The sequence below is a fragment of the Mus musculus genome, chromosome 15 (genome assembly GCF_000001635.26).
Source record: "Mus musculus strain C57BL/6J chromosome 15, GRCm38.p6 C57BL/6J".
In the NCBI taxonomy this organism is placed as follows: Eukaryota; Metazoa; Chordata; class Mammalia; order Rodentia; family Muridae; genus Mus; species Mus musculus.
In genome coordinates, this window is record NC_000081.6 from 100,604,951 (window position 1) to 100,621,186 (window position 16,236).

At 48.2% G+C, this 16,236-nt stretch overlaps 1 protein-coding gene and 1 long non-coding RNA gene across 3 annotated transcripts; one reads left to right on the plus strand and one right to left on the minus strand.

Annotated features, from left to right (window-relative positions):
* Positions 1–9,189: 9,189 nt before the first annotated feature.
* On the minus strand, positions 9,190–10,160 carry C330013E15Rik (RIKEN cDNA C330013E15 gene). Its single transcript, NR_045701.1, has 2 exons — positions 9,834–10,160; positions 9,190–9,740 (listed from the first exon to the last, which is right to left on the minus strand). It is a non-coding gene; the product is annotated as an RIKEN cDNA C330013E15 gene (long non-coding RNA).
* Positions 10,161–10,711: 551 nt separating this feature from the next.
* Dazap2 (DAZ associated protein 2) lies at positions 10,712–15,811 on the plus strand. 2 transcript variants are annotated; one of them, NM_011873.2, is made up of 4 exons: positions 10,712–10,774; positions 11,963–12,081; positions 12,975–13,220; positions 14,418–15,811. In NM_011873.2, the coding sequence occupies exons 1-4, from the start codon at positions 10,762–10,764 to the stop codon at positions 14,544–14,546; spliced, it is 507 nt and encodes a 168-aa protein (NP_036003.2). In that variant the 5' UTR covers positions 10,712–10,761; the 3' UTR covers positions 14,547–15,811. The 2 variants fall into 2 exon arrangements, with proteins under 2 accessions (NP_036003.2, XP_006521049.1); XM_006520986.3 differs by lacking the exon at positions 10,712–10,774 and adding an exon at positions 11,100–11,372.
* The last annotated feature ends 425 nt before the right edge of the window (positions 15,812–16,236 follow it).

Below are 16,236 nucleotides of genomic sequence, written 5' to 3' on the forward strand. Positions count from 1 at the left end.
GTGAGGAGGCCACGGAGGAACCGGGTGTTGCTGACAGCTCGAGGCAACCTCAGGGTGAGGAGCCAGAATTTTAGAAAACATTCATCCAGCAAGGACTACAGCCAGAGCACGCCCACTTTCATACCCTCTCCAAAAAACCATCCATACTGTTTTCTTCTACTTGATTTTAGCGGTGACGTAAGGCTGCGTCGCTGGGCTGCCGTCACTGTCTCTGACAGAGCTTGCTCCCTACAGTTCAAAGGGTAAATATGTTGTGGGTTTTAAAAAAAGTTTTTGCACAGTAACAAGGTGAGGAACATTTTAGCTCATACATTATTTACCAGCCCTCACAGGCATAATAGACCGCGTGCATATTCATCATGCGGCATGTATTATTCATGAGAAGTTCCCTTCAACGGCTGGAAGAGAATGAGGTTGTTGGCTGCTGAAGAAATGCAGGCTTTTGTCCTTCATCTCTCGTCTCTGATAAGTCTCTACATTTACACACACACACACACAAATATTATTAAAGGAAAAATATCCGTGTCGCGCAGATGTGCAAGTGAGGGGGAGAAAGGGCCCAGGAAGTGAATTGACAGAACCCAAGAGCATCTATCTCTGACCCACGACCCACAGCATAGGATGTGTGACCCACAGCTGGAGTGCTCCCTCTTCTGCTGGGGTAAGGGGGGAAACAGCGCCTTGCGTCTTGCTACATGGCTCAAGTTGGGAGAGCCTGAAGTTATTGGTGGAAACATTGAAGGAATGTAGAACATTTTATGTAGACCAGGTTGGCCTCAAACTCCTGCCTCAACCTCCTGATGTGTCCAGTGTGCACCGTCTTGCCTAACTTGGGACACCGTTCATGCAACAAAAGAGTTGTTTCAACAAAACTTGTAGGGCTGTGGCTGATAACTGACACCTTTGCTGAAGCAGTAGCTGTTCCAGACTGGAACCAGCCCGGTCTACACAGGCTAGCCAGGCATACATAGGAAAGAAATTGGGTGTGACAGCACAGCCTTTAATCCCAGAAAGGCAAACAAGGCAGATCTCTATGAATTCAAGGCCAGCCTGGTCTACAAAACAAGTTCCAGGCTAGCCAAGGCTACTCAGTGAGACTTTGTCTCAAAAAAAAAAAAAAACATACAAAAGGTATTTGTTAAAAGAAAAGCCAAGGGCAGAGTGGTGGTGGCACACGCCTTTAGATCCAGCACTTGGGAAGCAGAGGCAGGCAGATCTCTGAGCGAGGCCAGCCTGGTCTACAGAGTGAGTTCCAGGTCAGCCAAGGCTACACAGAGAAACCCTCTCTCAAAACAAGCCAGGCAGTGGTGGCGCACATGCCTTTAATCCCAGCACTTGGGAGGCAGAGGCAGGCGGATTTCTGAGTTCAAGGCCAGCCTGGTCTACAGAATGAGTTCCAGGACAGCCAGGGCTACACAGAGAAACCCTGTCTCGAAAAACCAAACCAAACCAAACAAAACAAAACAAAAACAGAAAAACCAAATAAAAACAAAAACAAAAAAAAACCAAACAGACAGAAGAGAAAAAAAAAAAAAAAAAAAAAAAAAAACAACAAGGGATTGGAGAGATGTCTTCTCTATTAAGATCATGCTGTTGCTCTTGTAGAGGACCCCAGCTGGTTCCCAGTGCCCACATGCGATGCTTACAACCACCTGTAACTTCAGCTCCAGGGGAATCCAACACTTCCAGCCACTATGTGCACACACATACATATTCATAATTTTAAAGACAAATCTAAAAAGCAAAGAGCTAAAGTGATCGTTCAGTGGTTACTAGCACTTGTGGCTCTTGCAGAGAATAGCCCTTGCATTAACTCCAGTTCCAAGGGATCTGACCCCCCTCTTGATCGTTCAGTGGTTACTAGCACTTGTGGCTCTTGCAGAGAATAGCCCTTGCATTAACTCCAGTTCCAAGGGATCTGACGCTCTCTTCTGGTCTCCGGGAGGTACTACATGCACGTGGTACACATAAAGGCACACACCTATCCAAACAAAACTAAAATTCAAAATCAAGACGAAGAAACAAAATACGAAAAAATAAGAAGAGCTGGGCAGTGGTGGCGCCCACCTTTAATCCCAACACTTGGGAGGCAGAGGTAGGTGGATCCTGGTCTACAGAGTGAGTTCCAGGACAGCCAGGGATACACAGAGAAACCCTGTCTCAGAAAAACCAAAAAATAAATAAATAAATAAATAAAAAGAGCTTACTAAAGCCAGACCTGATTGGTGTCTGCTGGTGCTGGTCTATGATCCCAGACCAAAAGTTCGAGACTCTGTCCTGGAACTCACTGCACACACCAGGCTGGCCTCAAACTCACCTGAGCCACCAGCTTGTCAGTGTCACATGTTTGTGATCTGAGCACTCTGGAAGCTAATACAGAGGGCTAGCTTGGGTTACATAGGAATATAGCTTTAAAATTAATTAAATGAATAAAGCTGGCGAAATGGCTTTGTGTGTAAAGACATTAACCAAGCAAGGCACGTCAATATTATTATCCTTTTATCTGATCCTCATAGGAAGTCCCTGAGGTAGATACAATAGTCAGTACTAAAAACCTGAAGGGATGAGAAAGTGGAGTTAGTGAGGAAACGGAGGCGTCTCCTTTCTGGGCCCATGTGCTTCGGTTCCTGTCTTCCTACATCCTCAGAATGATCAAAAGCCACCATTTCCGCAGCAGAAGCAGCTCAGGAGGTCGTGTTTTCCACGAATCGGTTTTATTTATTATGTGTGTTTTGTTTGTTCCTCTGTTCAGCCTGTGGAAGCAGCAACTGCTGCTCTTCCAGACTAGTTTTCTGGGACTGGAGAGATGGCTCAGAGCGCAGGCTGCTCTTTCAAAGAACCCAGGTTTAATTCCCAGCACCCACATGGAGGCCAGAACCACCTGGAACTCCAGTTCCAGGACAATAGTGCCCTCTTCAGTGCCCTCTGCCTGCATGTATGTGTACCATACGTGTGCCTGGCTGTCTTGGAGACCATGAGAGGGTGCTGGTCCCCAAAACTGGAGTCATGGGTTATTATAAGTTGCTGTGTGGGTGCTGGGAATTAAACCCAGGTCCTCTGGTAGTACTGCCAGTGCTCTGACCACTGAGCCATCATTCCAGCCATGAGGATGGCTTAAAAAAAAAGATTTATTTATTTATTTGTTTGTTTATTTATTTATTTATTTAATATATATGAGTACATTGTACTCCATCTTGAAGGTCACCTCTCTAATATATTAGAAAAGCTGAAGTGGGAGGTAAGATATTTCTTAACTCTGATCTCAGCCTGGAACTTTTGGTGGGTTCCACAGACTGTATAGATTCTTCCCCTACTGACTATAAAAAGGTCTATCTTCCTGCCTGCCTGCCTGCCTGCCTGCCTGTCTTCCTTCTTTTCTTTGGTTTGTCCATTTGTCTGTCTGTCTTTTCTTTCTTCCTTCCTTTTTTTCCTTTTTTTTTTTTTTTTTTTTTACTTTGCTGAGCATGCCTGGACCATGTCTTTACTCGCGACACTTGAGAGGTAGGAGCAGGGTGGATCTCTGTGAACTTGAGACCAGCCCCAGTCCATAGAGTGAATTCAGACTAGATACATAGCAAGACCCTGTCACAAAAATAAATAAATAAATAAATCAAATTTTGTGTGTGTGTGTGTGTTTGCGCGCACACGAGCGCACACCTGAGGAGGCCAGAAGGAGGCGTTAGATCCCCTAGGGTTGGAGCTACAGGTGGCTGCCAGATGTGGATGCTGGGGACAGAGCTCAGGTCCTCTGGGAGAGCAGGGTGCTACCATGCCAGGACTTCCTTGTGTGTGCACATTCCTCTACCTGTTCTGTTTCTTTTGTCTCTCAAAACAGGGTTTCTTTGTGTAGTCCTGGCTGTCCTGGAACTCACTCAGTAGACCAGGCTGGTCTCAAGCTCAGAGGTCTGCCTGCCTCTGCCTCCTGAGTTCTGGGACTAAAGGCATGGGCCAGCACACCTGGCTCCAGACCCTGTTCTTAAAAAAATAATATTAAAAATAAACTTATTTATTAATGGGGGCAGTTTGTGGGAAGAGGCAAGGAAGAGGTGCTAGTGGCCTTGTAGGGACATGAAATTGTCTAGGGAGAGTTATACCAAAAGTCTCAACTCATTCCAGTCTCCTGGGCAGACTGAGGAACAGAGAAAGCAGCAAGTTCTTCTTCTCAGGTAACTCTGGAAAACACAGACACAGACACACACACACACCTCACATGTGTGCACACACTCAGACACAGCAAAACATGTATACATGTTCTCTCTCTCTCTCAAACACACACGCACACACATACACACACACACCTCACATGTATGCACACACTCAGACACAGCAAACATGTATACATGTTCTCTCTCTCTCTCAAACACACACACACACACACACAAACACCTCTCAAAGAATAGTTAAATCTCAAACCCCCAAACCAGCAAAGAATATGCATCTAGATCACTCCATTTAATTGCATTTTAAACAAGTCTTAAGCCATTCTAATGCAAAAGCTGAGGTTTCACAGACAGAATGCACTAAAACCAATGCAGAGGAGGTCCTGCTCCAGCCAGGACTCAGTAGGCTGCCCAGAGGCAGTACAGTTAGTGCTTTAAAGTTATTGTGCATAGCAGGGTCTGCGCCTTTCCTAAAATGTCTTGCTGAGACTAGGAGAGAAGGCTCCATTTCCCACCAACTATCTGGTAATAGCCGTTCCCTTAGTTACATAGAGGCCAGCCACAGCTTTGAAAAGATCCCTTCAAAGAGTCGGCTGGATGCTTCACACAGCCCCAGCCTCCTCTTTGGTGTGAGAACTAGGAGATCGCTTTATTCTCTGTCACACAAGAATGATCACAACATGTTGTGGGTGTTCAATAAAGGTGCACTTTCACAAAAAGACCTTAAATCAGACTAATGGAGACTAGAGGGCCAACGGGGAAGTTACTGTGTAGTCTGTTTGTACTGCTGTAATGGGTACCCAAGAGTGGATACTTTGTTGGGCTCACGACTTTGGTTGTGAGGATACAAACAGCATGGTGTCTATGTTCTCATTCAGGGTCCACTGCCTGCCTCACAACCAGAAAGGGGACAAGCATGTCACAGCCTCACAACAACTCACTCCTGCAAAAGCTGATCCCGTCCCAGGGGACATAACTGGCCCTCCCAGATCACCTTCCTGGAACCCTTTCCAAGTTGCCCCATCCCAGTCACTGCCCACATCCCTGTGCCCTGCCTGACACTGGGGGAAGGGGGGACCAAGCTCCCAGCACAGGAACCTTTTGAGGACAAACAATCATTTCCAGCACCCTTACGTCATAGCTTACTCATCCCCAGGGCAGCATTTACTGAATTATGTTGTGACTTTCCATTCAGAATCAATCTACTCCAGGGTGCATTAAAAGAGTTCATTAGTATCATCTTTGGCTTCTTCCCTCTTCATCTCAAGATTATTATTGCTGCCCCCCCCCACTACCTCCCAGACAGGATCACACTATGTGGCCCTGACTGTTCTCTAGATAACACTCTGTGAGTCTGGCCCCAAACTCAGACATCTTCCTGCCTCTGCCTTCACTCCTTCCTAGGTTCTACAGAAACACCCAGCAAGTGCCACACCCAGAACTGCTCTGACAAAGGGCCTCTGCCCTGAAGTGCCTGAAGTGATTAAGGAGATCAGAAACGTGAAAACAAGTCAGAAAACAGCAGACTGTGAAGGAGGAAGGGAGACAGACAGACAGACCGAGGGGTGGGGCAGGGGTTGGGGGAGAGAGAGGTGAAGACATACTGATTTTCATTTTGCTTCCACAGGGTCCGCCTTCCAAGTGCTGGGATTAGTAGAGATGTGCCTATTATACCACTATCGATTTCTTCCCCTCTGATCCCTCCATTATCCACCCCCTTAATTTTCTTTCAATTTCATATGCTCTTTTTTTACCCCATTATTTTCTTAACTTTCCTTATTATCTGTGCATTTGTCTGCATGTACGTATGTGCACCATGTGCACACCCTGTGCCCTGTGGTCCGGAAGAAGGTGTCAGATCCCTACAGTTCCTGACTGTTGTAAGTTGCCATGTGGATGCTGGGAACCAGGCCCAGCCCTCTGTGAGCATGGCAAGCATTCTTAACCACGAGCCATCTTTCTAACCCTCATCTATATTACTTCTTCAAAAGTTTCAGTTATACTGGCAAGGTGGCTTGGCAGGCAAAGGCAACCTGCATGCCTTGTAAGCCCAGAGACCAGAGTTCTTTATGTAGAGCTAGAAGGAGAGAACTGTCTCCACAGAGCTGTCCTCTGGTCTTTTATACATGTGCCATGCATGACACAAGTGCCCACATGTACACACCACACACACATGTACACAATAATTAGTAATGCTACCTTGAGATGTAATAGATATATAACAAGCTGTACATGTTTATAATATACAATTGGACCTTTTTCACTCTTTGGAGAGGGTCTCACTATGTAACCGAGGGTGGTCTTGAACTCATGATTCTCCTGAGACAGTCTCTTCGGTGCTGGGTTTGCAGGTGTGCACCAGCATGTCCATTTTGTTGGTTTGTTTGAGACATGATCTCTCTACAATAGTTTGCCTGTCCTGGATCTCGCTCAATGTAGACCAGGCTGGCCTCAAACTTACCTCTATTAAGACAATCAATCCCCCAAAGAAAGACATACCCCAGCCCAACCTAAATCTAGAAAAATCCTTATTGAGACTCATTCCCAAGGGGTTCTGTATTGTCAAGCTGACAATGAAAACCAACCATCACAAAGCCAAATGTGAAATGGTACGTTGTAGCTCAGTTCAACAGACAAGATAATCACATTCAATAAAAACGTCTGGGCATCATTTATGTGCAGTGACCACAAGACCAGAGAGGCCATTGGATCCCCTGGAACTGGAGTTACAGATGGTTGTGAGGTGCCACGTAGGAGCTGGGAATTAAACCTGGGTCCTCTGAAAGGGCATCCAGTGCTCTTAATCACTCAACCATCTCTCCAGTCCTAAGAAAAGTAAGTGCTGGAATACAGTTCCCTACTCAAATGGCCAGTCTTAAAAAAAAACAAAACAAAACAAAACAAAAAGACAAAACAAAACAACCAACTCACTCTGCACAGGAACCACTTACGACAGAGATGAAGGTCTTTAAATCCTGACAAATGGCCCATGAGACTTAGCAACTCACTGTTGACCGTTACAGGAGAAAGTGGTTTCCTCTCAGTCACATGATCCCGCGTCATGTTCACCCTCCGCCTGTCTTGTCCTGTATTTCAATAAATTCTTTGTCTTTTCCTGCCCTGGGTAAGGGTTTTTTTGTTTTGTTTTGTTTTGTTTTTTCTTCAAAATTCGCGCTGTCAGCTTCCAGATGCAAGTTTTCTAAATCTCCTTCTAAACTCCTTTCCTTTCTCTTCTGCCCTCACAGCTGGCCATTAATTCACATTTAGGTCACTCTACATTAGATTTTAATTTCTATGTTTTATGAAATGGAATCCTTTCTGCCGTGTGTATTATTCTTTTGGAAGTAGAGTCTTATGTTGTTTGGACTGGTCTTTAACTCCTGAGACCAAGGTTCTCCTGCTTCAGCCTTCCAAGTTCCTACAGCTATATTCTTATATATATCAGGAGGCTGTTATTGAACCTGGAACCACCTGCATCTAAGGGCCGCCTGTGTCTGCCTCCCTAGCTGCTGCCCTCTGCTGGGTGCTGGGTGCTGGGTGCCCAGGCTCAGGTTCTTATTGGTTGTAGAGCCAATGTTTTACCAGTGAGCCATCTCCCCAATCTCTTCCTTAAAGCTTATTTTTAAATTTAAATTTATTATTTATTTTTTTTAAAGATTTATTTATTTATTTATTTATTATATGTAAGTACACTGTAGCTGTCTTCAGACACTCCAGAAGAGGGCATCAGATCTTGTTACAGATGGTTGTGAGCCACCATGTGGTTGCTGGGATTTAAACTCAGGACCTTTGGAAGAGCAGTCAGTGCCCTTAACCTGTGAGCCATCTCTCCAGCCCCTATTAACTTATTTTTAAATTTAAATTTAGTATTGCTAATTTATGTCTGTGTGTGTAGGCACTTGTGGAGGACAGAGGGCAACTTTCAGAAGTTGGTTTCTCCTTCCACTATGGGTTCTGGGGACTGTCCTCAGGTGATCTGGCTTTCATGGTTTGTATTTTACCTGCTGAGGTACAGCAGCACCCACAAACACAGGTGCATACACAAACACGAATACTCAAAATGTAATTATAAAATGTTTTATGTTTTGTTTTTTTCTTTAAAAAAGACCCACATGACCATGTGACTTTTCTACTTAAAACTCTTCAGTGGCAAGTCAGGGTCCTCCGGACAGAAGGCGTGTTTCCACCCAGGCTCTGCCCTGGGCTCAGCACTGCCTGGCTCCTGCTTCCTCTTCAGCTTCATCTCCCACCAGTCCTGCCTTCTGTGATCTGGCCGCACTCTCTGAGCGCTATGGTATGAGTGATGTCTTCCTTTTCGCCGGGGATCTTCTTCACTTGTTTAGTGGCTATGCACTCCTCAAATTTCGTCTCAGGCATCATTTCCCCCGGGAAACCGTCCCTTAAGGAGAAGATAGTAGGCCCTCATCTATGTGCGCTTCCTGGCATCGCAGGTGTACTCGTTGTCTCTAAAGGCCGCACTACGATTACAGTGGCTTTTCTAGGCTGTTAGTTTCAAAATGGTGGAAGACTCTGCCCGCCTCGTCGCAGTTGTTTCTCTAGCACCTAAGATGGGGCCTGACACAGTGGGCATTCATTAAGTAGTTGCTACATTCCTGTAAGAAAGCGTGTTTGCTAAGTGAACAAACACCGATGCGCCCTGCTGTCCGGGACTGGAGCCAGCTGCTACTTAGCTCCACCTGGTGGAAACAGCAGCGGCCTGCAGCTCCCCATTTCCCGCGGGGTGCTCCTGCATCCCCAGGCCTTGGGTTCAGGATATTAAGCAAAGTATCAGGCACCTAGCATAGGAGCGATCGACCAAGCCGAGAGCAGCTATCACGTTCAGGAGTCAGCCCTAGGAGGGCCTGGATATTGAATTAACCTTTTCTTCATAAGACAGTGGTCCTTGGAATGGTTACCCCATAGCAGCATCTGACTTTTTAAATTTATGTTGTTGCTACTATTGTTTTTATTTCATATGTCTATGGATACTTTGCTTTAGTCAAGGAAATGTAAATACCACAGTCTTTATGATACTGATTTAATCCAAATCAAATTAATATAAATACTTAATGGGAACTTAAAAAATACCCAAGAGAGTTCCCTAACATCCTTTAGTTAGCGCAGCCTAGTTAGGGGATGCTCTGTGTGCTGACAGGAAACCAAAATGGAAATACTGACCCGGAACCTGGGAGGCCGAACACAAAACTCAAGTCTGTAACCTGTCCTTTAGATCAGTTTTTCTTTTCTTCTCGAATGTTTATTTTTATATGTGTGTCGGCGTGAACCCATGACACTCATGCGCAGGTCCCCAGGCTGAACTAGATCAGCCTCTCAGGCTGCTGTGCTTGCCGACTGGACGAAACTGCATTTACAGGACGCCACGCAAACTGTTAAATAGACACCTGACACACAAGCAAGGCCTTCGGTGTCGGACGAATCAGGAGTCCGTTCACCAAGGACCTCTCCCTCCAAAGCCTGCCCATCTACTTGACCACGCACAACACGAACTTCTGCAGACAGCTGCGGCGGTCGGTTCCTCTGTGCATCTATGAGAGCGCGTTCGGTTGCTCAGCAGATATTCTGGAACGAGGAAACGGGAAAAAATGTGATCACTGTCCTAAGAGACGTCGTCGCTACTCTTCTGGACAACTGAGCGCGGGCTAAACCACTCACAACATCTGTAGGGAGTTTTCAGGTCCCCGTAGGACGTGCCAGGCCAGGGTGCAGGTGCTGGCTGCGTCCCCTCAGCTTGTGCTGGGGCACGGTCTATCTCAGGACAGGGGGCGGGGCGCGGGGACACGGTCCATCTCCGAGCACGAAGCCAGGCGCTGGGCCCTCAACAAGAGGCCTGGAAGGACCAGAACGGCGGACAGGCTAAGGTCTGAGGTCTGGGCTGCGTCTCGCAGGCACTGTGGAGTCGTGACAGCCTGTGTTCACACCTGAATTTGGTGAGCAGAGGCGACTCACAGTGAGGAAGTCGCCCTGAGATGAGCTGACTCCGCTTTCTTTAGGGCGGGGCCGCGCAGAAAGGAGGAGCGCGCGGTGAGGGAGGGGTCGCGCAGGGAGGGCGGGGCCGCGCAGAAAGGAGGAGCCCGCGGTGAAGGCGGAGCGTTCAGGGAGGCGGGGCTAGCGGTGCGGTGAGGGCGGGGCCGCGCGGGAAGGAGTGGCTCGTGATAAGGGCGGGGCGCACGGTGAGAGCAAGGACCGCGGTGAGGGCGGGGCCGCGCAGAGAGAGCAAGGAACGCGGGGAGAGCGAGGAGGGCGGGGCCTCGCAGGGAGGGCGGGGCAATTAGTGAGGGCAAAGCGCGCGGTGAGGGCGAAGCCGCGCAGGGAGGGGCGGGGCCGAGCCCAGAGGAGGCGCGCGCCGTGAGGGCAGAGCGCGCGGGGAGGGCGGGGCTTCCGAGCAGAGCAGGGCCGCGAGCGCCCTCCTTGCCGCGACTGGCCGGCCTGCGAGGGGGCGGGGTTTCCGGCGGCGGCGCACTCGGGCATCTCCTGACGCAGAGTGGACGAACGTCACGTGACACGGAAGTGACTCCGAACAGGAAGAGGACGAGAAAAATAACCGTCCGCGACGCCGAGTGGGAGCGGACTCAGAGCCACCATGAACAGCAAAGGCAAGGCCGGGAAGTGGCGGGGGCCGTCGGGGAAGCGGGCGGGTTCGGGTCGAGCGGGCTGGGGGACGTCGGGCCTGGGGCGGTCTGTGCGGCTCTCTTCAGCGGGCCGCACAGCGCGGCCGCACCTGACGTGGCCGCCCCCCTCCACCCCCACAACGCAGCCGCTCGGCCCTCTGGGCCCCGACCCCATAAACCGTGTGGCGCAGTTTGGAGCCGCGGGCTCCTGTGTGTGGGGTGGGGGGGCTTTTCCGTGACGGACAGCGGCTGGAGCGAATGGCGAGCTAGAGCAGGGATTTGGGGAAGCCAATGGAGGGCGGGCGGAGGCGGGGCGCCGCGCCTCGGAACAACAGGCCTCGGCCGAGCTTAACTGCTGAGGTGCCGGCTCCGCTGCACGGCCCAGGCCCTCGAGGACCCGTTCTCGCCCGCCGGGGACTTCTGGCGCTTCCTCCTCGGGGCCCGGACTCGTAGCCGCCCCTGTGCGTTGCTAATGTTTGTGAGAACATGGTCGCGTTCCCCACCCCTCCACCCGCCGCCCTTCTCACGGTTAACTTCCAGTCACTCACTCTTTGGAGGTCGACCTTGACTAGGAACCCGTGAGGTAAACACTGAGAACCGTGGGTCCCACAGAGTCAGGACTGGTTACAGCACAGCCCGGGGGAGATCACCCAGAGGAGTCCCCTAAGACACCAGCAGTCCGGAGACCCCGGAACGGGTCCTCAGACCTGCCCTCTATTCGAAAGGGAACATGGCCAAGTTAGCCTCCATCAATCAGTATGCTAGTGGGAACGGCGCCTTCTGCCCAGTCAGAAGCCAGCACCTTCGGGCGCGAGGGTGCCGAGACCATCCTTATTTTCCTGGCTCTAAGAAATAAGGCAGCCTTATTTGCAGCTCTTCTGCTTGCTCCCCACCCTGTGCACCCTGGCCCGTCTAGTAGCTCTGCTTACAAACTTGTTTTTATTCAAAGTGTGCCTGCCTCTGCCTGTGTAAGTGTCTGTGAGTGTGAGTGTAGGTGCCCACCAAGGCAGAAGGTAGCGTTGAAAGGAGGTTGTGTCATATGTGGGTGCTGGGAATAGAACTGGGGTCCTCAGGAAGAGCAGCACTTTGTCTCACACACTGAGCATCTTTCCTGTTTGCCACCTCCCCTCCTAATCTGACAGACAACATCTCTCCTCCCCTTTTGTATTCCAGGTCAATATCCAACACAGCCTACCTACCCTGTGCAACCTCCTGGGAATCCAGTATATCCTCAGACCTTACATCTTCCTCAGGCTCCACCCTATACTGATGCTCCACCTGCATATTCAGAGGTACTGCAGTTTCCTAGACTTGTAGCTAGTTGAGAACACTCTTGGATCCCCTTGTTAAGTCTTCAAATCTGACTTCACAAGCAGAAGGATGCTCTGTGAATCATCTAGAACTTAAGGTGAAAATTACCATTGGAATTGAATGCAGTATCTGATTATGCTATTTGACACATGCTGACTTAAGCTGAGTTTGGGTCCCTTGAGCACAATAGTAGCTGTGGACGCAAATGACTCAGAATACTGTGTGCCAGTGACTATAACCAGTGTGTAATCTGCAAACACAAGAACTAGGAACAAGGGGCTAGAGAGATGGCTCAATGGTTAAGAGCACTGCTTTTCCAGAGGTCCTGAGTTCAAATCCCAGCAACCACATGGTGGCTCACAACCACTGGTAATGAGATCTGACACCCTCTTCTGGTGTGCCTGAAGACAGCTACAGTGTACTTACATATAATAAATAAATCTTAAAAAAAAAAAAAAAAAAAAAAACAACTAAGAATGGACTCATGAGCCATGCGTGGTGGTACAGGCGAGTAGTCTCAGCATTGAGAGGCTGAGTCAGGAGGAAGCTGAGTTCAAGGCTGCCAGTATAACCAAACCCCATTTCCAAAACCAAACAAGGGGCTGGGGATGTACCTGATTTGGTAGAATGCTTGCTTAGCATGCACCAAGCCCTAGATTTGGTCCCTAGCACAATGTGAACTGGGTTTGGTGGCACAGGCTTCTAATTCCATAGTCAAGAGGTAAAGCAGGAGAGTCAGGAGTTCAAGGTCATCCACTCCTACATACTTGAAGGCTAGCCTGAGCTACAGGAGATGGTCTCAATAATACTTAAAGAGATTCCAAATAGGAATGTCACAAAAATAATGTTTTGCTTTCTCTTCTGCTTCTTTCAGCTCTATCGTCCAAGCTTTGTTCATCCAGGGGCTGCCACAGTCCCCACCATGTCAGCTGCATTTCCTGGCGCCTCATTGTATCTGCCTATGGCCCAGTCTGTGGCTGTTGGGCCTCTAGGCTCCACAATCCCCATGGCTTATTATCCAGTTGGTCCCATCTATCCACCTGGCTCAGCAGTGTTGGTGGAAGGAGGGTATGATGCAGGTGCCAGATTTGGAGCTGGTGCCACTGCTGGCAACATTCCTGTGAGTATGCCTAACTGGGAGCTCAGCCCTTGTATACTTGAACAGTCTGAAATGACTTCATATTCATTCTCCAACCATAGTGGTCAGGGCTGGCACAGCTGCTGCCCTCTCAGAGCAGAAATGTGGCCGGGCCAATCAGGGCATTGGACACAGCCCTTGGTTTTAGAGTTAATCAGGTTGATTTGTTTTCTTGTCTTATTAAATTAGTGGCATCTTCCTTTGATCCTAGCACTTAGGGGCAGAGACAGGGGGATCTCCGAGTTTGAGGCCAGTCTGGTCTACAGAGCGAGTTCCAGGACAGCCAGGGCAACATAGAGAAACCCTGTCTATAAATTTAAAAAGACTGCTAGCTCCTTTTTCAGTTGTTCAGGCACAGTGAACTGGTCCAGGGGTGCTGCTTGGTGAGTTCATAAGCATTTAATATTTGCCATGAGTGGGGAATGTACTAGGAACCCAGATGATTAAGAAAGTAGAATGCACGGTCCCTAGTAAGTAGGTTTTATTTTCCAGGTCCTCCTGCTCAGTGACACTGTGTATGGGGTTTGTAGCCCACAAGGTTCTAGCAAAGGGCATCTTCTTAGGAGTCATTCTAGAGTGAGGTGACTAGAATGGTATCATTATTGGCTTTTAACAATGTTGTATGTTAAAAACCTAGGGTTGCTGAAGATGTAGCCCACTAGTAGAGCATTTGCTTATCTTGTACAAAGGGCTCTCCCCCTCCCTGGTAAATAAAACCCCACATTCACAAGAGATCCTGTGGGGTGGGCGTGGCTCTCCCTGAGAAGGATGGGATCTGGATTTACAGGCTACATCTTAGAGCTAGAACACTCTGGGTGAATGACAGATTTCCTTTCCTGTTTATGTCCTGGATTCAGAGAGAGTAGGCATGCTCTAGAACAAACTGTTGCAAACTTAGCTCCTTAAAATGCTGGTTGCTTGGTACTGTAGTACACTCGATAATCTTAACAGTGGGGAGGTTGAGGCAGCAGACTTCCTTTGAGTTTAATGTCAGTCAGGGCTACATAGCATGAACCAGTCAAGTGAGAGTTACTCAGACCCTGGGTGGACCTATCCCACTGCCTGCAAAAAAAAAAAAAAAAGAAAAAGTTACCGATTGGCACATTGCCATCTTCTTACGCAGCATCTGCTTCCTGTGTTCTTTCCCTGTGCCCACTGTACCTTGTTCTTTCCTTCTAGCCTCCACCTCCTGGATGCCCTCCCAACGCTGCTCAGCTCGCAGTCATGCAGGGAGCCAACGTCCTTGTAACTCAGCGCAAGGGAAACTTCTTCATGGGTGGCTCAGATGGTGGCTACACCATTTGGTGAGGAGCCATGGCCACTCCTGTGCCGGGGAAGACATCACATACCTTCAGCACTTCTCACAATGTAACTGCTTTAGTCATATTAACCTGAAGTTGCAGTTTAGACACATGTTTTTGGGGTGTCTTTCTGGTGTCCAAACTTTTGAGGCACTTTTCAAATTTAATAAGGAACCATGTAAGGGTAGCAGCCCCTCCCTAAAGCATTCTGAGGTAAGGAGGTATCCATTCTTCAAATGAATGTGAGTGAAGCAGCCCAAGGCTCTTCCTTAATTCCTCTGGAGTGATGCTGTGCCATGCTGGTCTTTGCTTCTAGTAATAAAACATCAAATTAGGTTTGGAGGGAACTTTGATCTTCCTAAGAATTAAAGTTGCCAAATTATTCTGATTGGTCTTTAATCTCCTTAAGTTTTTGATTTATCTTACTTGGTAAATGAAATGCATTAGCTGTCTGCCTTTTCCTTCCCATCCTCTGCCCAGCCTGTCCACTGTCCCTGCTCCTCCACCCCCTCCCATCACTATCCATAGAATCAGTGGTGCAGGACCGAAAGCCAGACTCAGCCCCTTGTCTCCCTGCACCTGTCCCACTTGACATTTTTTAACTCATCTTTCATAAGGATCCTCTGAAGCCCCCTGTGTGACCTGAGCACAGACTCCATTTCTTCAGGTTTTGTATATCTCCAGGCAAGGTGAAGGGTACCCTTCGGACCCGCCTCATAAACCATCTCTGCATCACCATGAACCCAGACTAGCTGTGGTGCCAGAAACCTGAACTTAAACAACAGTTCTCAGTGCAAACTGTCCTAGGAAAATTTAAAGATGACAGGCAGGGGAGAAGATGCATATCAAAAGCTTGGCTTTAAAGTCTAAGGGAGTTTTAGATCAAAAACTAGCTATCACTTCCTGAGTGTCTCATGTAGCCACTCAGGCTCCCAGGAGTTTCCTGAGGTAGGTTAGTAGGGTCACGTGAATGCCTCACTATGACATGACTTGAGTCCAGTGAGATCTCATTAGGATTAATATTTCAGGGATCCTTAATATTTTGATTTGTTTTCCGAGATTGGATTTTATTTTATCTGCTATTTCAGTTCATCTAAATCTTGTGTTCTGTACATGTGATGTTTGACTGTACCATCGACTGTTATGGAAGTTCAGCGTTGTATGTCTCTCTACACTGTGGTGCACTTAACTTGTGGATTTTTTATACTAAAAATGTAGAATAAAGACTATTTTGAAGATTTGAATAAAGTGATGAAGTTGCATTACACCTCACGCCAGCATTCTTTACTTAGCATGTGCTCAGATGGCTTCCTTTATATGGCAGGTCTTTAACATCCCACCCAGAAACCAGCTAGTGCTCCCATTGCTGTTTCTTCAATACGTCTTTGAAGTAAATGTAGGTGTGTCAGGCTAGGCTTGACTGCTCTCCTGGGTTCCACTAGAGATGATCCTGGACTCACAACTGTAATCCAGTACTCACGGGGCAGAGGCAGGCCGATCTGTGAGTTAGAGGCCAGCCTAGTCTACCCAGAGAAACCCTGTCTCAAGGGTAAAAAAAAGAAAAGAGCTTTACAGATGGGATTGAATGCCAGGTCTTTCTTGGCTCCATCTATATTATACACAGGGATCTGGGAGATTGTGGCCCTTGCCAGAATTGAGAACAAACCCACTTATTTCTCATGTGTTTCCAGTGATGC

What these genes read in the sequence shown, in the direction of transcription:
- Dazap2 (NM_011873.2), top strand. An exon ending in CTCCACCTGCATATTCAGAG is followed by an intron (nt 12,082 to 12,974) that starts GTACTGCAGTTT and finishes TGCTTCTTTCAG; the next exon opens with CTCTATCGTCCAAGCTTTGT. An exon ending in CCACTGCTGGCAACATTCCT is followed by an intron (nt 13,221 to 14,417) that starts GTGAGTATGCCT and finishes CTTTCCTTCTAG; the next exon opens with CCTCCACCTCCTGGATGCCC.